The following is a 21,807-nucleotide window of genomic DNA, read 5'->3' as shown; positions in this document are numbered from 1 at the left end:
CCCATTTGTTTATTTTTGTTTTTATTTCCATTACTCTAGGAGGTGGATCAAAAAAGATCTTGCTGTGATTTATGTTGAAGGGTGTTCTTCCTATGTTTTCCTCTAAGAGGTTTATAGTGTCCAGTCTTACATTTAGGTCTCTAATCCATTTTGAGTTTATTTTTGTGTGTGGTGTTAGGGAGTGTTCTAACTTCATTCTTTCACATGTAGCTGTCCAGTTTTCCCAGCACCAAGAGACTGTCTTTTCTCCACTGTATATCCTTACCTCCTTTGTCATAGATTAGTTGACCATGTGGGTTTATCTCTGGGCTTTCTATCCTGTTCCATTGATCTGTATTTCTGTTTTTGTGCCAGTACCATATTGTCTTGATTACTGTACCTTTGTAGTATACTCTGAAGTCAGGGAGCCCGATTCCTACAGCTCCGTATTTTTCCCTCATGACTGCTTTGGCTATTTGGGGTGTTTTGTGTCTCCGTACAAATTTTAAGACTTTTTGTTCTAGTTCTGTGAAAAATTCCGTTGGTAATTTGATAGGGATTGCATTGAATCTGTAGTTTGCTTTGGGTAGTATAGTCATTTTCACAATATTGATTCTTCCAATCCAAGGAGGGAACATAATTTCTTGAGGCCAAGGCTGCTGACCTTAAAGACCAAAGAGAAGGTAGCACAGACCCTGGAAGGTCTGGATGGCTATGTTAAGGAAAAACCAGTAAGTATTGTGGAAAAGACATTGCAAGGAACACAAAAATAGATGTGGGGAGACCATTTTAGGGGACTCTTGGAGTTGCCCAGGCAAGAGACAATGGAGCTTGAAATAGAAGGGTGGTGGTAGAAGTAAAGGGACAGGTTTAAGAGATTTTTTTGCAGATAAATTTAGCAGTTCTTGGTGATTACATTATTTGAGGGGCCGGAGAGGTGGCATGCATTGAGAGGTGTCACAGGTGACTCCTGAGTTCTGGAGCGATGCTGTGCCATTCACTGTAGTGATAAACAAAGAAGACAATTTTTATGGTTTTTTTTGCAGGGCGGGGGGTGGGGGGGGACTGAAGGGGATGGATCTTGAATTTAAAAAAAATTTGCATAGGTTACAATGTTGTGTTAATTTCAAGTGTACAGCAAAGCGATTGTTATAGATATACTATATATATAGTATATATTTTTACTTATAGATATATGTAAGTATATATAGTATATATATATTTTTTCAGATTCGTTTCCATTATAGGTTATTACAAGATGTTAAGTGTAGTTTCCTGTGCTATATAGTAGGTCCCTGTTGTTTACCTGTTTTATGTATAGTAGTGTGTATATGTTAATCCTAAACTCTTAATTTATTCCCCCCACCCCTATCCTGTTTGGTAACCATAAGTTTGTTTTGCTTTGTTGCTGAGTTTTTAAAACTAAAAACACAGTAGCCAGGGGAAAATCCTACAAAGAAATTTTCATCTCCCCAAAATAGTCACAGTAACTGAAACTAAAAATTTAAATAACAGTTATTATATATCTCCAAACCTACAATATGATAGGTTGTAAGATACACCATTATTCTGTATACCACTCAGAAGGAAAAAACTGTGGCCATTTAAACTGTGACACACTAATGGTTATAAGATAAATCTTGGTTTTTAAAAAGATGCTAAATAGGAAGAATGTACTACTTGGAAACAGTGAAGTAAAGGAGTAGTAAGATAAGAAGTTGATTCAGATTGTAGAGTAGTACAGAGTGCTCTAGAGAACAAATAAAATGGTAGCCGCTGCACCTGCCACTATGTTAGATTTTTAAAGTTACATAGAATTTAGTCACCAATTTTGTTTTGTTTGTTTTTTTGCGGTACGTGGCCTCTCACTGTTGTGGCCTCTCCCGCTGCGGAGCACAGGCTCCGGACGCGCAGGCTCAGCGGCCATGGCTCACGGGCCCAGCTGCTCCATGGCATGGCATGTGGGATCTTCCCGGACCGGGGCACGAACCCGTGTCCCCTGCATCGGCAGGCAGACTCTCAACCACTGCGCCACCAGGGAAGCCCTGTTTTGTTTTGTTTTGTTTTTTACCATTTTAAGCAATAAATAGCTCAGGAGTTAACTGAATACCGTGCACAAAATAGTTGTTTCTTCTTAATAATGAATGAAGTACCTTAGTTCAGAGCTTTTAGATGTAAGTAAAATATGGTTTAAGGTTTTATCTTCTCTTACAGAAAATGGGAACATTGTTTCCTTACAGTTTGCCATTAACTTAAGTGGTAGAGATCAAATTTAATATATTATTTGGAAATCTCATAAATAACCTCGTAGATTTTGAATGGTATAGGTACTGGGAAGGTGAGCATTTACTGGACTAGCAGTTTGGAGGCCTAGTTCTTAACTCCATCTGCCTTTTATCTTCTGAATGACTTTGGGGAAATATTTAATCTCTAGCTCTCAACTTGTTCATCTGTAAAATAAGGGTGTTGGTTGCATTCCAGTTACCTCTAATATTCTATTATTAGATACTGTAAAGAAGCTTGAAGGGAAAAAGTAAAAGCATGCATGTATATTTCATTTCCATCTTTGTCACTTAAGAGTGTAGTTGGAGTCCTCTGGTTCATTTGATTTTTGTCACCGTCCCTGCTTTTCAAAAAGGAAAATCATGTTTTCACATACTTTATCTTGATTGGGGTGTAGCTTGGGAGTGATAAGGAAGAAATCTTGGTCACAGATTTTAGCACGAAGTGCTCATAATCAAGCCCTTGTTTTGTTTTGTTTGTTTTAATTTTTATTGGAGTATAGTTGATTTACAGTGTTGTGTTATCAGGCCCTTGTTTTTTTGTTTTATTTTTGTGGTACGCGGGCCTCTCCTGTTGCGGCTGCGGACGCGCAGGCTCAGCGGCCATGGGTCCCCAGCCGCTCCGCGGCATGTGGGATCTTCCCGGACCGGGCACGGACGCAGGCGGACTCTCAACTACTGCACCACCAGGGAAGCCGAGGCCCTTGTTTTTAATGTCCCCTTTTTCATGCCACTTGTTTTCCTGTTTTGTCCAATTTTTAGGAAGATACGAATTTGTTTTTCACAGTAACATTTGAAGACCAGTTGTCTGGTGGGAGAGACAGACATGTAAACAATATAACAGTAAACCACTCTGTTCTGAGTGTTCTAAAGAAGTCTTAAAAACCCAGAGAGAAGAAGTATTACTTATTCAGGGAGAGTTGGAAGGCTTTGCAGAGGAGGAAATGAAATTTTGCAAGGGTATGGGGAACTCCACCAGGAGATACAGAGAATGAGCTTTACTAGCTAAAAGAAGAACACATGCAAATGAAGCCTGATTCAGCATAGAGGGGGAGGAGGAGACAGGAAATGAGGAGAGCTGGAGTAAGCTAATCAGTTAAAAACACCTAGCACAGTGTACCTGCTACTACCATTTATCAAGTGCTCATTATCGTAACTTATTATTTGTATTGTCTTTAATGTTGTAATAAGACCTGCAGTAAATAAACCTTTGAAAGCTTTACTTATTGACTTTCAGCTTAAAAAAGTGAAAATAAGCTCTCTGGCTGTTGATGCCGAAAGCTCAGCTTCTGTGTACACTGGTGCGGAATTGAATCTCAGAGACAAAGTTTTGGGTGAAGTAGAAAAGGATAGCTTTATTGCTTTGCCAGGCAAAGGGGAACACAGCGGGCTCCTGCCTTGAAAAGCTATGTGTCCCAACCCAGGAGAATTTGAGGAGGAGTCTTACAGCAATAATTCAAGGGTGGGGTCCGGACAAGGTTAGGGTGTGTGCAGGGTCTCTTAATCTTGATGAGCTTCTCTGGTCCCTTTAATCTTCCCTCAGGTGGTTTCTTGGCTGCTCCTCCCTTGATTAGCAACTGTTCATGGAGGCTGGAGTCTTGCCTATAAGAAATGGGGGACAAAAAGTCTTCCATGGCCTGGAGCCCCACAGGATCCTTCTCGGTTTCACTGTGAAAATAACATGTTAACTGTAAAAATAATTTTTAAAAAAGTATATGGAAGAAAGTGAAATATCCTTGTAACTCTTTAATAACATTTTGAAGAACCTCCTTCAAGCCGACTCTTCGCGCAGAAACATAATGCTATATAATTTTATATTAGTGAGTTTATAGTTGTATGCTTTTTTTGAAATTTGCCTTCCCCTCATCACTTATCTTTTCATATCGGCAGCTACTGTTCTGTATCAACAGGCACAGTACTCCATAAGATGGGTATTCTTTAATTTATTTAAGCCACTGAATCTGTTTGTTTAATATTTATGTTTATAAGGCCAACTGGCCCGAGGCAGGGGAACACAATCAGTTTCACAGGTTGCATCAGACTGAAATTCTCCGGACCACCCAGTTCCAGAAACTGCCCTGGAGACATTCCGGACCACCCAGTTCCAGGAACTGACCTGGGGACTTTGCACCCGCCCCAGCCTTCCCGCCTTTCGAGGGGCGGGACTAACGGCCCCCCAGGATACCCGAAAAGACCACCAAATAAGGAATACCCTGCGCCCTCCCAGATTCACCACACCCCTTTCCCTTCTTCCCCTATAAAATCTTGCCCAACCCTCGCCCGGGCGCGACTTCTCTGGCCCCTTTCTCCCGGACCAGTGAACCTCGCCCGGGAGCGCTCCCTAATAAGGCTCACTTGAAGCTTTCCTCTGTTTCGCGGTGCCGTTTGTTAAGATCCGACCTTACAATGTTGGTCCTAATTTTTCATAAAATTACTTTGTTAAGATGACTGTCCTCAGACATCATGTGTGCTTGTCCAATTATTTCCATAAACTAAATCCATAGAAGTAAAATATTATGATTACGTTAATGGGTATCACATTTAAAATTTTGACATAATTAAACTAGTTAATATTCCTACCAGAAGATCTTAAAGTGGGTTGGGTTTTTAAAGTTCTCTAGTTTATTGCACTGTAATTAGAGAATGTGACATTTGCTGTTATGTTTTATTCTGCGGACATACTGAGGCCTTAGGCCCAGGAGACAGCCTCTCAACTCTGAGGAACTATTCTGAAGAAGGGAGGAGCCAGAATGTATAGAAGTTTAAAAAAAAAAAACCTCCAGGTTATCGGAACATCAAAAGATTACTGTTCATTAAAGAAAACCAGACATCTCAAGTTAATGAATTTAGTGCTTTTCTGTGTATGGGAAGATGCAAGAGTCTTTTTCCATCCTGAATCTCTCAGGGTGCACAGCTGGGGGTGTCTGCAGTGGCTTGATGGTTGCAGCATCCTTTGTTTGCTGATAGTTGGTGACATTCTTCATCCACCTACTTATTAGACTTTCTTTGTGACCTAACATAGATGGTCAATTGTTGTAAATATTCTGTGGTCTCTCAGGGTGTTTTCTATAGGAAAAAACTGATGTATCTGGATTCCATTTATTGATGATACTATTCAGATCTTCTGTACTTTTTATTATTCATCTTCTAACACTGATTCAGTTTTCCACCAATCAATTTTCTTCTTCAGGGCCTTAAAATATTTTTTTAAATTCTGCTTTTGATTTTGAGGTTTCTTACAGTCCTTCCTTACCTCTTTTATCATCCTTTTCTTCCGCTTCTTGCAGAATATTTTTGGGTGTCGGTTCTTGTTTTGAATCTTTTGTTCGATGTTTTTGCTCTTTCAATTTGTGACACTTTTTCCATAGTCCCTCAGGTGTTTTGTTTTGTTTTGTTTTTTCGTTCCTGTTTCTCAAGCAAGACAAGGGAAACAACTTCGGATATTATCAATTGGTGAACTGTATCTTCTCCATTAGACTGTTACAGCTTACTCTCTCTTCATTAGAATGTTGCCAGCATCAGAAAGGCATAGATTTTTGTCTGTTTTGCTTGCTGCCATATACCTTTAGAGCCTAAAACAGTACCTGTCATCAGGCAATATTTATTGAAAAAGTGAGTACAGTCTCGTGGTAGTCCACTGTGTTTGGTTCTGACATAACCTATCTTCTTCCTCCTCACTTCCCTTTAAAAATTCTTAACTGGAGTATAGATCAATGTTTTCTGATACTGTTCCTTTCAGGTGGATTTCTACTTGGTTGACCTCTGCTTCAGTTTGGTAGCTTTTAGGCATAGAATGTGATACATGTAAAACTTCAGTTTTGAACATACTCTTCACTCAGTAACCTTCTCGACCTGGCCTCCATCTCTGCTGATGCGGCTAAACTTCCAGAATTCATTGTGTTATTGTCAGTCATCTTCCTGCTGCTCTTATTGGCCAACACACCCTTACTGCTTATCCTGTTGGTGGTTTTCTTTCTTAGATCCCTGGGTTTTTTAATCGAGTTTATTCTAATGTCTGAAGTCAGTATACAACCAACAGGTAAAAGTATAAGACAAACAGGAAAGCAGTAAAGCAGACAAGAGACATATCCAGTTTTGCCATTGAATTAGCATAGAACACAATATATTTTTTTATCAGTCTCTCTAACAAATGATAAAAATGCACCGAGCATGAATTTTATGGTGTGTGAATTATATCTCAATTTTTAAAAATGTATTGTAAAGAATAAAAGTGTTGTAGGAAGGGGGACCCCTTCCTGAGAGTGGGCTCTTGTCTAACACTTGGAAATGAATTGTCTGAGGAGACACACATGCTGACAAAGCAAGAGACTTTATTTGGAAGGGGCGCCTGGGCGTAGAGCAGGAGGGTAAGGGAATCCAGGAGGACTGCTCTGCCACGTGACTCGCAGTCTCGGGTTTTATGGTGATGGGTTAGTTTCTGGGTTGTCTCTCGCCAGTCATTCTGACTCAGGGTCCTTCCTGGTGGCGCGTGCAACTGCTCAGCCAAGATGGATTCCAGCGAGGAGGATTCTGGGAGGTGGACATGTGGCATCTGCTCTCTCTCTTTTTTTTTTTTTGCGGTACGTGGGCCTCTCACTGTTGTGGCCTCTCCCGTTGCGGAGCACAGGCTCCGGACGCGCAGGCCCAGCGGTGTCCCCTGCATCGGCAGGCGGACTCTCCACCACTGAGCCACCAAGGAAGCCCCTCCTCTCTCTTTTTGACCTTTCTCGAATTCTTCCCTTTGGTGGTGGCTTGTTAGTTCGTGTTCCTTACCAGGATCTCCTGTCATAAAATAACTCACGCACATTGTTACTGTCTTTGCCTGGCCAGAGCGGGCGGTTTCAGTCAGTGTTTCCTCTAACAGAAGCATCAAGTTATGTATGAAATAATTTAAGATGAGACAAAAATTCCTGCAAAATGCGGGTAAGTCACCATTTATTGAATGCTTTTATCAAGTCACTTTTACTAAGTGGCTGCCATACCTTATAAATCTGTTGATGAGAAATGCTTTCCAGAGTAAAGAGATAAAATTCCTTCCCCACAAAGAGTTGAAGAACTTACACAATTTATAAATGCTTTTTTTTTTTTTTTTGCGGTACGTGGCCCTCTCACCGTTGTGGCCTCTCCCGTTGCGGAGCGCAGGCTCAGCGGCCATGGCTCACGGGCGCAGCCGCTCCGCGGCATGTGGGATCTTCCCGGACCGGGGCACGAACCCGTGTCCCCTGCATCGGCAGGCGGACTCTCAACCACTGCGCCACCAGGGAAGCCCAAAATTTAAAAATTCTTTGTGGAATAGTCTGCAGCAAAATATTTCCTGAAATGTTAAGCCAAAGGTATAGGACAACTAGAAACTAGTGATCTCAAGAATAAGACACAAAGAAGGAAGAGAATAAAAACAGATCATTAATTGAATTTTAGGTTTATCAAATCTTTGGAAAAAACTCTAAGGAAGCCTGAAATTTTTTTTTTTTTTTTTTAAATTTTGGCTGTACCACATAGTATGTGGAATCTTAGTTCCCTGACCAGGGATCGAACCTGCAGTGGTAATGCAGAGTCTTAACCACTGAAGCAGCAGGGAAGTCCCAGGAAGCCTGGAATCTTAGAAGCCATGTTAGGCATATTTTGTATTCGTATGCGTTTTTACTGTGGTGGCCACTGCGGTGCTCCTAGAGTGAGGCAGCTGGAAGGGAAATCACTTGATTTCATATAATACAGTTCTTAAACCTGATAAGCTCCATACCTGTTTAGTGCTGTTTTTCAACTTTTAAAAACGCTAGGGTCTGTGATACAGAGTGAAGTAAGTTAGAAAGAGAAAAACAAATATCGTATGCTAATGCATTTATATGAAACTTTAAAAAGCAGTACAGATGAACCTATTTGCAGGGCAGGAATAGAGACAGATGTAGAGAACAAACGTGTGGACAAGGGGGAGGGGGAGAATGAAGTGGGAGATTGGGATTGACATATATACACTACCATGTGTAAAACATAGCTAGTGCCAACCTGCTGTATAAGCGCAGGGAGCTCAGCTTGGTGCTCTGTGATGACCTAGAGGGGTAGAGTGGCAGGTTGGGTGGGGCGGGAGGGAGGTCCAAGAGGGAGGGGACATATGTATACATATAGGTGATTCACTTCCTTGTACAGCAGAAACTAACACAACATTGTAAAACAACTACACTGCAATTAAAACAAAACAAAAGGCTGAGCAAGTTCTGATGTACATTTTGATCTTCATTCAAAGGACTTCATTCAAAGTCCTTTTTTTTTTAATTGAAGTATAGTATAGTTGATTTAGTGTTTCAGGTGTACAGCAAGGTGATTCAGTTAGTTTTTCAGATTCTTTTCCATTATAGGTTATTACAAGATATTGAATATAGTTCCCTGTGCTATACAGTAGATCCTTGTCTTTTATCTATTTTATATATAGTAGTGGGTATTTGTGAATCCCAAGTTCCTAATTTATCCCTCCCCCCACCCCTGCGGTAACCATAAGTTTGTTTTCTATGTCTGTGGGTCTATTTCTGTTTTGTACATAAGTTCATTTGTATCTTTTTTAGATTCCACATATAAGTGATATATGCTATTTGTCTTTGTCTGGCTTATTCACTTAGTATGATAATCTCTAGGTCCATCCATGTTGCTGCAAATGGAATTATTTCATTCCTTTTTATGGCTGAGTAATATTCCACCGTATATATGTACCACATCTTCTTTATCCATTCATCTGTTGATGAACGTTTACGTTGCTTCCATGCCTTGGCTGTTGTAAATAGTGCTGCTGTGAACATTGTGTGAGCACTCTTGTTTATAATTTTTAAAAAAAGCATTTATAAGGTTAGTTTGTTCACTCCTGAATATCTTGTTTCTTGTATGGTTTATAGAGCCCCTTGTTCAGATTTCATTGCTTAAAACACTTAGAGCAGGTAACGTACCAGACAAATGTCTATTAGTGCTTCTACTAAACAGAGCAAGGAGAAGTAAAGATTACCTCTAAAAACCCAGTGTTCATTGCATTGGTCAATGCTGTTGACAATTAGAAAGCATGGTAAAAATACCTTCCTGATTTTCTGCATACACCATGGGAGAAATATTAGTTGACATTCTTAGAATGCAAGTAGAGAAACCAGTTTTGAACTGCTTTAAACAACACATTTGGAAATCTGTTTAAAACTACTAAAAGAATAGTATAGAATCCAAAGGCAGGAATGCATCAGTGCCTGAAGATGGCCTGAAATAGAAAACTGAAAGGTCTGAGAGGACTTCATACACTCTTGCTCTGGCTCACATCTGTATTCTTCTCAGTAAAATATATTTCGTTTTTCTTTTTCTCTTTGAAGATTGATTTATCTCCTCAGTCTTTTTTTTTTTTTTTTTTTTTACTATTTAAAATATTTATTTATTTATTTATTTATGGCTGTGCTGGGTCTTCATTGCGGCACATGGGCTCTCTCTAGTTGCGGCACGTGGAGGGCTATTCTTCATTGAGGTTTGTGGGCTTCTCATTGCAGTGGCTTCTCTTGTGGCACACAGGCTGTAGAGCACGTGGGCTCAGTAGTTGTACATGAGCTTAGTTGCTCTGCGGTATGTAGGATCTTCCCGGGCCAGGGATAGAACCTGTGTCCCCTGCATTGGCAGGCGGGTTCTCCACCACTGTGCCACCAGGGAAGTCCTCCTCAGTAGTTTTGAAAGATTACCACTCTCCTCTACCTACAACAGCTCTGATTAAATGTTTACCTGTCTGGAGATAGTTACTTTTTAAAATTCCAGTTCTTCATTTTTAGGGAGGAAACTCAAGCCTTCATGACAGGTTTGCATTTCTGGAACATTAGATATTGGCAAGGGGTTGGGTGTTATTGTATAAACAGGGTCCAATCCTGTGTGTGGGTGGGAGGATAATTGGAGGGGAGGTTATCGTAAATAAAAGGGGAAGGTGAGTTCAAGAGATGCGAAAAATAGAAATCACAAGTATTTACTTCATAACAGTAAATATCTGAGATTTTGCCCCCATTTTCCTTTAATAAGGAGATAGGAGAGGTTGGGGTTTGTGACAGACTCAAGTTGATATAAGTAGGCATTTGACTACAATTAGGGGCAGATGTTAGTATAGAAAAGGAAAAGTGGGATGGTTGGCACCATGGATTAGGAGACTGAAACTTGATGGACTTAAAAAAGCACAGAATCTATTTGAAACAGCATGGACAAATTGCCTAAATTTCCTTTCTGTTCATTACAGAAAGACGATCTAATTTGTATGCAAGTTCTTTCTTTTAGAAAATTAATCTCAGCAAAGTATTGTGTAAAATACTTTAAATTAAACAACTGCAGAAGTTGACTCCATATAGTAAGATATTTTGTATTGCAAGAAGGAGATTTGCAAGGTGATTAGGACTTAAATTAAGATTTCTTTTCACAGTTTAATTTACTTAAGGGCCTTTGGTCCAGGGGCAGAAGAAATAGGCAGCAGCTACAACATATTTTTAGCGTGTTTACATATTTATTCGTTGAAGGTATACTATGAGTTATATAGTTTCACTCACTGCCCCAGAAAGAGTGAAAAGTTGAAAGAACTGGGTGTGGTGGTAGAGGTGGAATGATTACTGGCTCCTTACCATGTGTGCCTTTAACTTAACATTTTGCCCACCTTGATAAACAGTAGGTATGTTTTATTTTGGAAAACATCTGTCAGCAGTAGAGATGGCTATTTCAAAACAATTTGAACATTTGGGGAAAATTATTACATAGGGAAAAAGTTACTTGTTTTTTCTTCACAAGTCTCAAAGCAAATATAGGGAGGAAAGTTTACTAATGCATAAGTAAACTTGCCTAAAAATAGGTTGTGTCAGTCTTGTAAACTACTTCATTTTTCAGAAATAAGAAATGTACAGTTTGTTTTGAGGTATAACACATTAGTTTCAGGTGTACAATGTAGTGACTTGATATTTGTATATATTGCAAAACGATCACCACGATAAGTCCAGTTAATGTCCATCACCATACAGTTACATTAATTTTTTTCTTGTGATGAGAACTTTCAAGATCTGCTCTCCTAGCTACTTCCAAGTGTGAAATACAGTATTATTAATTACAGTCACCATGCTGTACATTATATATCCCCACGACTTTATCATTTTATAACTGGAAATTTGAAGAAACTTACAAGGTTTAAAGTCCTTTTTATATTTCAAGATTATGGATTGATTCTGTTTGAAATTTGATAAAAAGATTTGTGACTTAACTGACGAGTTGAGACCTGAAGAACCAAGGATAGAGTTAGGCTTCTGAGCATAATAGCCAGAAAACTAGGAGGACTCTGACCTAAAGTGTGGCCCGTATATAGACATACTTTCCTTTACGAAGGGTTGGAAGTCCCAGAGCAAATATGACGACTGTTGGGGTCCACAGGCTTAGTTCACCCAGAGGGAGAATCTATATCTTCATCATGGAAGAACCTCAAGAGATATCTGCTATTTTATGGGTACTTGATTGTGGCTTTGGGGACACAGGGAAGGTTAGCTCTTACATCATCTAACTTTTATTGAGGTTTAATGGAAAGGGCCTAGGATCTCAAATCACAAAGTCTGTGTTCTGGTCTCAGCCCTGACTAAGGGCAGGGACCATATCTGAAGTCACTTGATCTCTCTGGGTTTCAATTTTTTCCCCTTCATCTATAAAAAAGGAAATTTCAACTCAAGGAAATTTCAACTCAAGTAAGTCTCCAGCTCTCAATTAATGCATTAAAAGTTATCTACTATCATTTTAGATCATCAACTCCATTGTAAACACCGATGCAAACTTAGGCATTGAAATCAGGTGGCATTTCTTGGTTTCAAGGTAGTTAGGCATATAAGTGCTTTACATTTTTTTTGGTAGTATCTTCAAAACAAAAGCAACATTAAAATTTTTTTATATAGAAAGCAGTTGTGAATCTGACAACAGTAATAATAAAATATTGGATAAGGTGAATGTTTAGGAAAGATAAGGTGTCTGGAGATTAAGTTCTTTTAAGTATTTAGGTAATAGAGACTTGTCTCCCTTTGCAAAAATTTCATACTTTTTAGGGACTTAATTTTGTGTGAAATTTTCATTCTAAATGTAAAAGAAGTATTACTTGCAAAGAAAGAGTGGTGAATTTCTCTTTTTTTTTTTTTTTGAAAAGTGAGTTTTCTTACATTGAGATCTACTAATATTTGGACTGGTTCTCCCTATCAGATATAAACTTGTTGCTGATCCCTTGAGTTGGTCCTGGTGGTGGTCGATATTTTTTTCCTTGATGATTGTGGTATTTTTTTCCTTGATGATTGTGGTATTTTTTTCTTTGATGATTGTATGATTGACAAAGTTGGCATCTTGGGTTTCACCCTACTATCTCTTACTGATTCTGCTCCCTCCTACCAAGTGGTACCTTCATTGCTTTATATTGTGTTTTTAACGATAGACGTCGTAACAGGTATGAGATGATAATTCATTGTGGTTTTGATTCGCATTTCACTGTTGATTAGGGATGTTGAGCACCTTTTCATCTACCTGTTGGCCATTTGTATGTCATCTTTGTAAAAATGTCTATTCAGCTTTCCTTGCCTTTTTTTTTTTTTTGGATGCACCCAGCTTGCAGGACCTTAGTTCCCCAACCGGGGATTAAACCCAGGCCCCTGCAGTTGAAAGCACTGAGTCCTAACCATTGCACTGCCAGGGAATTCCCCCCTTTTCCCTTTTTTTTTTTTTTTTTTTGCGGTACGCGGGCCTCTCACTGTTGTGGCCTCTCCCGTTGCAGAGCACAGGCTCTGGATGCGCAGGCTCAACAGCCATGGCTCACGGGCCCAGCCGCTCCGCGGCATGTGGGATCTTCCTGGACCGGGGCACAAACCCGTGTCCCCTGCATCGGCAGGCGGACTCTCAACCACTGCGCCACCAGGGAAGCCCCGCTTTTTCCCATCTTTTAATTAGGTTATTAATTTTTTGGCTATTGAGTTGTATGAGTTTCTTATATGTTTTAGATAGTAACCCCTTATCAGAGGTTATATTTGCAAGTATTTTCTCCCATTGTGTAGGTTGCCCTTCATTTCATTTTGTTGATGGTTTCCTTTGATGTGCAGAAGCTTTTTAGTTTGTCACAGTCCCACTTGTTTATTTTTTGCTTTTGATGCCTTTGCTTTTGGTGTCAAGGCCAAAAAAAAATCATTGTCAGGACCAGTGTCAAGGAGCTTACTCCCTATGTTTTCTTCTAGGAGTTTTATGGTTTCAGGTCTTCTGTTCAACTGTTTAAACTGTTTTGGGTTGATTTTTGTGTGTGGTGTAAGATAGTGGTCCAGTTTCATTCTTTGCATGTCCACTTTTCCCAACACCATTTATTAAAGAGACTATCCTTTTCCCATTGTATATTCTTGGCTTCTTTGTTAAAAATTAATTGACCATGTATGTGTGGGTTTATTTCTGGTTTCTGTCTAATTGATCTGTGTTTCTGTCTTTATGCAACTACCATACATACTGTTTTGATTACTGTAACTTTGTAATATAGTTTGAAATAAGGAAGCATGGTGCCTCCAGCTTTGTTCTTCTTTCTCAAGATTGCTTTGGCTGTTTGGGGTCTTTTCTGGTTTTATACACATTTTAGGTTGTTTGTTCTATTTCTGTGAATAATGTCATTGCAATTTTGATATGGATTGCATTGAATCTGTAAATTGCTTTGGGTAGTATAGACATTTTAAAAATATAAATTCTTCTGATTCACGAACATGAGATATGTTTTCATTTATTTGTGTCTTCAGTTTCTTTCATCAATGTCTTACTAAAGTTTTCAGTGTACTTTTTTCCCCCTGTATATTCATTCTGGTGGCATATCTCCCTTTTCTTGCTGGGGCAACAAATATCATATATCCATAGCCTAGTTTTTCAGAGAGTTTAATGAAGGTGATGGGATGCTGTTGACTTAATTTCTGGAGTAATGACATACATTACTGTCATATTGCTGAAAAGTATCTTCCCAATCTTTGCAAAATAGAATCAAATCTTAGAGTCAGAAAGGATCTAAGAATTTTTTTTTTCTAAGAATTTTTCAAGTTTCTTTTATTGTGATTGAGCAGGCATGTTTGCCTAGTTAAGGGTAGAGTGGGAATAAGAAACAGGGTGTCATGTCTTGTGCCTTGGTATTTTTTTAAGCTTCCTGTGCCCAAATGTTGAAAGTCCCTATTTCAGATAAATAAGAGTTGTTTTCATTTCAGTGTTTATACAGTTGTTGATACCAACAACAACAACAGAAAAAAAGGCAAAATGATTTGAGAGCTCAGAATATGGCGGATTCTCTGAATAGGTATTTGTTCCTCTCCAACAGTAACCCAGATCTATAAAGTTTAATGTTCTAATAGAAGGATTTACTTGAAGGGAAGATAACTTAAATATGTGAAATCTATGAAAAAAGTTCATGTATCCAGCATCAATCATTATTAGTTTGTGACTGTTCTTGAGAAACATTTTTAATCTTGGTAATAATTTTTAGGCTTTGTATAACTACAAAATAAATCTAGTCATATTCTAAACGACTTAATTGGAAGCACTTTCATTTTTCTGCAGTGTTTCCTGAGGTTATAGGCGGGTGTTTGAGGAGTACATGCGGGTTATTAGCCAGCGGTACCCGGACATCCGCATTGAAGGAGAGAATTACCTCCCTCAACCAATATATAGGTAAGTAAATTTCTGTAGTTTATAAACGAGTTTTTTAAGTGAATTCTTTCACATTTGTAAATAAACTTTTGTGAATTGGTTCAATTAACTTTCCTTGGTTATTATAATTTCTTAGTTGGTTATAATTTACAGAGAACAGTTTTATAAATGGCAAGTTTATTTGATCCAAATATGGAAGAATTTTTCTGTAACAAGGAATTGAGGAAGATCATTTCAGAGATGGCAACCCTTCTAAAGATGTGTTTTCTTATGTAATTTTTATTGTGGGCGTAGATCAAGAACTCCTACAATTTTTTTTTTTTTTTTTTTTGCGGTACGTGGCCCTCTCACCGTTGTGGCCTCTCCCGTTGCGGAGCACAGGCTCCGGACGCGCAGGCTCAGCAGCCATGGCTCACGGGCGCAGCCGCTCCGCGGCATGTGGGATCTTCCCGGACCGGGGTACGAACCCGTGTCCCCTGCATCGGCAGGCAGACTCTCAACCACTGCGCCACCAGGGAAGCCCAAGAACTCCTACATTTTTATAGAAAGCCAGTGGTACAAAATTCTGTACTGTTAAAATAGTATTTTTAAAGACCAGTGCTCTATAGTTTTATAAATTAATTTTTGATTGATTCAAAAGATGTTAAACATTTTTGTTTTAAAACTGCACAATAAAATTTAGTTACTAGTTTTTTCCTAGTATAATTGGCAATTTTTAGATTTGGTGTTTAGAAAATGTGTATACACATAGACTTGAGTTAAAGAAATTTTGAAGTAGATGAGAAATTGCAGCTTCTGATGAATTTCCTTCTTTTCTTTTAATAGACACATAGCATCTTTCCTGTCAGTCTTCAAGCTAGTGTTAATAGGCTTAATAATTGTTGGCAAGGATCCTTTTGCTTTCTTTGGCATGCAAGCGCCTAGCATCTGGCAGTGGGGCCAAGAAAACAAGGTATGTAATGTAATAGCTTTGGTAGCTGTAGGTTCTTAGTTGTCAGTGAGATATTTTAATGGATTCTTCTTTTTCTTTCTTTCTTTTTTTTTTTTTAAGTACTTTTTGCTATTTCAACTTAAACCACTTTTTATTTCTGGGCAAAGCACTTAACCTCCTTTAGCCTTAGTCTCCATATTTATACATTAAGAATGATTAGGTCTTACCTTTTTATTATTTGAAGGACAGAGAGGTGTTACTTTAGTAGAACCTGGGCACAAAATAATTTAATACCTGATTTTGATTTTGATTATACAAGTTGGGCCAAATCATACAGCAAAACATAATATATACAAAATGTAGGCCTTTTATACCAACTAATATGGGTATTAATAGGTTTATTCATGTTAAAAATGGGATTTCCACCAATTTATTCTTATCAAAATTCTCTGTTTTTATTATTTGTTCTTTGACTTTTCTGTTCATGGGTAACCTAAAGCAGATTACCTGAAACAATCAATATAAATATACATAAGAATCTTGTGCTGTTTATTTTGTTCTTTGGTAGGGTCTTGCTGCATCATATACTCTTTCCAGATCTCTCATCTGTTTTACTTAAAACCATCTTTTCTGGAGGGTGTACCTTTCTGCTGTGAGAAATGGGAATAATTTCTCCCTTGAATGAGATTACTTAGGTTTCCTTCTAATAAGTATTCTCTTTTGGAGTCCTCTGGTTTTATCCTTTAGTTCTAGGCTGAGACTACCTTTAGCCAACTCCTAACATAGCTGTACTTCTTAGGGAATCACTTATTTCTAGTCACAGGCAAGGCTTCTTAACATAAACATCCTCAGGTGCTACCTCTAATTCAGATGTGTCTCTACTCTGTTATTAACAAAATATTGATTTACATAGGATTAAGAATTAGAAATTAAGTACTTACTGATAATGTTTTGTGCTATATTTGTTCATTCTGTTGGTTCTAAATTGATTTAGTGCATTTTACTTCTTTAGGCTTATAACATTGTCAGTCTACTGTGGAAGAGGATACTTGAAGGCTGTAGCTTTCGTGACACTTAACTTGTGTATTGTTCTCAGGAAAGTAGACTTTGTGCCCAAATGCTAGGATAACTTCTGTGAAATCAAAGCCCACCTAGCTCAAGTGGGGTTAGGGGAAATCTTCTCATCTGCTATAGGCATTTTGATTTATTTTTCTGAAACAGCTGGCTGTGAATTGACATCCTCACTACATCCTGCTTTTAGGTGATTTTGTTAAATTGAAACTTCTGTTCAACAGGAGCCTCTGATCTTTTGGGACAGTATAGATTTGCCTTCAAAAGGTGAATGAATGTAACTTAATATGCTAGTGCTTTCTAACCAACTTTTTTTTAGTTTGACTTAAAATGATTTGTTTGGAACACGGAATACAGGGAGTTGCTGACTAGTTGCATCACTAGTCTCTTGTGAGTTCATACATTATATTATAAAAATTCTAAAATGAACCCTTCTTATGCTGGTATTCTTTTGTTTAACTTATTAAGACTATTATGAGATTTCTAGAAATTTTATCTTTACATTAGGAATACTGTAATTTCTTCAGAATGTATAGAGCTGTGAATTAATGTTGCAATTTTCTGTGTACACTATCTGAATATATGGAGTAGCAGTAATAATTTGTATAGAAACTTAAAGTAGATTTAAAAAGAGCAATTTCCAAATAAAAATGAGACTATTTAAAAGCTTACTTAATTTGTGATGTTGTTTTGATTTGAAAATAAGTTTACCTATTGTACTTAATTGTATTTTCTTTTAGGTCTATGCATGTATGATGGTCTTTTTCTTGAGCAACATGATTGAGAACCAGTGTATGTCAACAGGTGCATTTGAGATAACTTTGAATGGTAGGTTCTGAATAGTTTGCATTCTGTGATAAATGTTAAATGATTTATAATAAGCATCAGGCTTTTCCATTTTTCATAATATGCTAAATTATCTCTTTACATGGTCCTCACCTACTCCCATGGCTTTAGAATAACATCTATATGATGACCCTTAAATGTATAGCTCTGGAGAGCTCTAGACCTCTCTTCTAGGTGTTATAGCCAGGAATCCTGAACATTACCTACTCCCAAACTGTTGATTACCTCAGCTTCCTGCAATTGTTTTATACTCCAGTTTGCTCCTTCCCAGACATTTCTCGCTTATTTAAGGGCACCATTATCATTCTCCCCAGTTGCCCATGTCAGAAACCTAGGATAACATCCTAGATTTCTCCCTTACTCTCCATATCTAATGGATTACCAATTTTTCTCAATTCTACTTTTTACAGTTTTCAAAAATCTTCTATTTATCTTCATTGCTAACCACCCTAATCCAAGCCACAATTATCTTGCTATCCTCTAACATATTCTCTAAACCAGAGGTTGGCAAATATGGCCTATGAGCTAACAGTGGCTTTACAATTTTAAAATTTCTTTATATTAAAATTTTTTTTATTCAGGTATAGTTTATTTATAATGTCATGTAGGTTTCAGGTATACAGCACAGTGATTCAGATTCTTTTCAGGTTCTTTTCCCTTATAGGTTATTACATAATATTGAGTATAGTTCCCTGTGCTGTATATAGTAGGTCCTTGTTGATTATTTATTTTATAGAAAGCAGTATGTATATGTTAATCCCAGCCTCCTAATTTATTCTTCTTCCCACCCCCCCTTTCCCCTTTGGTAACCATAAGTTTGTTTTCGGTGTCTGTGAGTCTCTTTCTGTTTTGGAAATAAGTTCATTTGTGTCTTTATTTTTTAAGATTCCACATATAAGCGATATCATATGATATTTGTCTTTCTCTGTCTGGCTTACTTCACTTAGTACGATAATCTCTAGGTACATCCATCTTGCTTGGTGGCTCTTACTTTTTTTTTTGGCCAAGCCACGCAGCTTTCTTGATTTTAGTTCCCCGACCAGGGATTGAACCTGGGCTCCAGCAGTGAAAGCACCAAGTCCTAACCACTGGACTGCCAGGGAATTCCCTCTTATATTTTTTAATGGCTAAAAAAATTAAAAATACTTTGTGATGTGGAAATTATATGACATTCAGACTTCAGTATTCATACCTAGAGTTTTGAGTTTCATCATTGAAAAATTTGTGGAAATATATCTCCCTGGTTTTATAAGTACCTATATGGTATCCTTGATTTTGCCTCGTGGTATGTAAAGTCTAAAATATATACTATCTGGCTTCTTACAGAAAAATTTGCTGACATCTGCTCCAGCACTTGAGTCATTTAAAAGAAAATTTTTTTAATGCACATTTCATCTTGTTGCTTCACTCCCTCAAGTTTATTAAATGGCTTTATTTTGTTCTCAAGATAAAGACCAGAACATTTAACATGGACAAAAGGCCCTGAATGATGTAGCCTGGGCATGGACAAACCATAGCCCTGTGGACCATGTCCTCTGCTACCTGCTTGGTAAATAAAGTTTTATTGGAACACAGCCATGCCCATTCATTTATCTGCTTTCAGGCTACAATGAATGTTAAGTAGCTGGGACAGACTATACGTCTTCTTGAGCTGAAAATGCTTACTTTATAGTTTCTTGATCCCTGATCTAATCCCTGCCAACCTTTCCAGCTTCCCTTGTACCACTCTTCTATATTTCAGCTTTCACGTTTAACAGTATCTCCCAATTTTAATAATCTCTCTCTTTTAATGATAGTAAGTACAAAGGCTCCTTCCCAGCCTCTATGTCCCTCTCATAGCATCTTCTAGTTTTGATTTTTAGTATACAAATGTGATTTTGTAGCTATTTATATAGTTCTTTTTATATTTCCTCTACTAGAATGTAAACTCCATGAAAGCAAGAAGCTGAATTCTATCTCCAGCTGTGTGCATAGACAATACATGTTTATAGAATGAATGTCTATTATAGAATCATCTTTAATGTGGAAGGGGTGGTACCATTTATTTTTATAGATGTACCTGTGTGGTCTAAGCTGGAATCTGGTCACCTTCCATCCATGCAACAGCTTGTTCAAATTCTTGACAATGAAATGAAGCTCAATGTGCATATGGATTCAATCCCACACCATCGATCATAGCCCCACCTATCAGCACTGAAAACTCTTCTGTAAGTAGTTTAAAAATACAGTAACTGTGTATAGGTATCAGTTAATTGTAATGAATCAGCAAGATATTTCATATATTAGCATAATAGATATAGATATATATAATAATAGATATTGCATATATTGTCAATTGAGTTTCCAACTTAAGGTTTAACAGATGGTTGTTTTCTTCATTAAAATTTATAAATGACCAAGAGAGTTTGGATCTGCTAAAATAAAGTAAGGTTGTACTATTAATTTTATGTTTAAGGCTTAATAATTGGGCCTGTAACATCATTTTTTTGACTTGTGAACTTCTAATGGCCAGAATTCATATACTGTACATATATTGTACATATATACCCTCCCCTTACCTTCAAATAACTAGTTCCTAAAACTATGCAAATTCTTTTCACATGCTCAAGATAGAAAATTTATAAGCAAATGTGGGTGAACATAGAGGTGAAAGTTAGTTAATTTTGTTTAACAGAGATGTTATCAGTTCTTTTCTGATCAATGAGTGGATTTTACAAGAGTGAATTTTGAAACAAAATATTTTTTCTGTGTGTCTTTCAGACATTAAGGGATTTTTGCAAGAGCAGCGTGACTGACATTATGAAGGCCTGTACTGAAGACAGCAAGCTGTTAGTACAGACCAGATGCTTTCTTGGCAGGCTCGTTGTACCTCTTGGAAAACCTCAATGCAAGGCAGTTTTTCAGTGCTGGCACATTTTGGAATTCTGCACATTCGTGGAGTGCAATAATACTGTATAGTTTTTTTTTTCTTCCCCAAGTCCACTCGGTTAATAGTTTTTTAAAAAAATGCAGACATTACTACTTGCACTTCTTTTTTCTCGGTCATATTTGAAAAAGTAGAAAATTGAGTTGCAATTTGATTTTTTTTTTCAAAGATGTCTGTTAAGTCTGTTGTGATTTTATATGAATTTTCCTTTTTTATAGTTTAAAATTGATCCTTTTGGGACTAGAGCTGTAGTTCCCAAATACTTTATAAGAGTTTATCAGACATCTGTAATTTGGTCATGTCCAATTTATATAGTTTTCAAAATACTGCGGATTGTGAACAGCACATTATATAAGATTAAGGGGGGAAATCCTATATCCAGAGTACTCTACCAATTTGTGTATGTGTGTGTGTGCGTGTGTGATTACCAGAGAACTACTAAAAGACCAACCACTTTTTAAATCCTGTTAATGTAGTTCAAGTGTCCTGCCTTGACCAATTTAATGAGTTGATTAACTGGGCCTTTATACTTAACTCAATAAAAAACTAAGCAGATGTAAGTTAAATAAAAAGCTTGAGTTTATTGCCCAGCGTACCTATTAACATTATATTTAACAGTTGTCTGCAAAGTTTTGTTTTTGACTCACTGAGAATTTCCTATGGGACACACTTTAGATTCACACACAAATAATAGGTCATTTACCATTTTTAGGATAATTGAAACTTGCCTCACTAAAGAAAGGTTAGTTGAACCTCTTTACAACATTAATATTAGGTAAATGGAGATCACTTGTCTAATAATTTAACTTGTCTAACATCATATCAGAATTTTATTATATTTGAGGGACAAAATTGAAAGATTTTTTATTCAGTGAATTTAATATCTTTCCAGAGTTCTAAAAGGTAGTTTTTTTTTTAAAGCTTAAATTGATAAAGACTATAAGAGTAATTTAGCAGAAATAGGACCATAATGTAGAAAAATAGTCATATAGCAACAGTCGTAACATACTTCATCTTCCCTGTAGGAGTAAAAGTGGTAGGTCTAGATTTGTTAGTGGAAGTAAAGGGATTTATGGAAAAATAATGAGATAATTCAATATTGAGTCCACCAAACA

The 21,807-nt window shown here is 37.5% G+C and overlaps 1 protein-coding gene across 1 annotated transcript in view; it reads left to right on the top strand.

Moving 5' to 3' along the window:
- The window catches only part of SELENOT (selenoprotein T), a 25,726-nt gene extending 4,474 nt beyond the window's left edge, over positions 1-21,252 (top strand). The window contains exons 2-6 of the mRNA XM_082654671.1: positions 14,829-14,939; positions 15,744-15,870; positions 17,661-17,748; positions 19,820-19,973; positions 20,527-21,252. Of these exons, the coding sequence (XP_082510797.1) occupies positions 14,829-14,939; positions 15,744-15,870; positions 17,661-17,748; positions 19,820-19,944 (451 nt within the window). The 3' untranslated portion in view covers positions 19,945-19,973; positions 20,527-21,252. The remainder of the gene's footprint in view (positions 1-14,828; positions 14,940-15,743; positions 15,871-17,660; positions 17,749-19,819; positions 19,974-20,526) is intronic.
- The last annotated feature ends 555 nt before the right edge of the window (positions 21,253-21,807 follow it).

Source organism: Grampus griseus, assembly GCF_964374135.1.
Source record: "Grampus griseus genome assembly, chromosome: 5".
In the NCBI taxonomy this organism is placed as follows: domain Eukaryota; kingdom Metazoa; phylum Chordata; class Mammalia; order Artiodactyla; family Delphinidae; genus Grampus; species Grampus griseus.
Note: the sequence above shows the minus strand (reverse complement) of the source record. Positions and strands in the feature narration are given on the sequence as shown.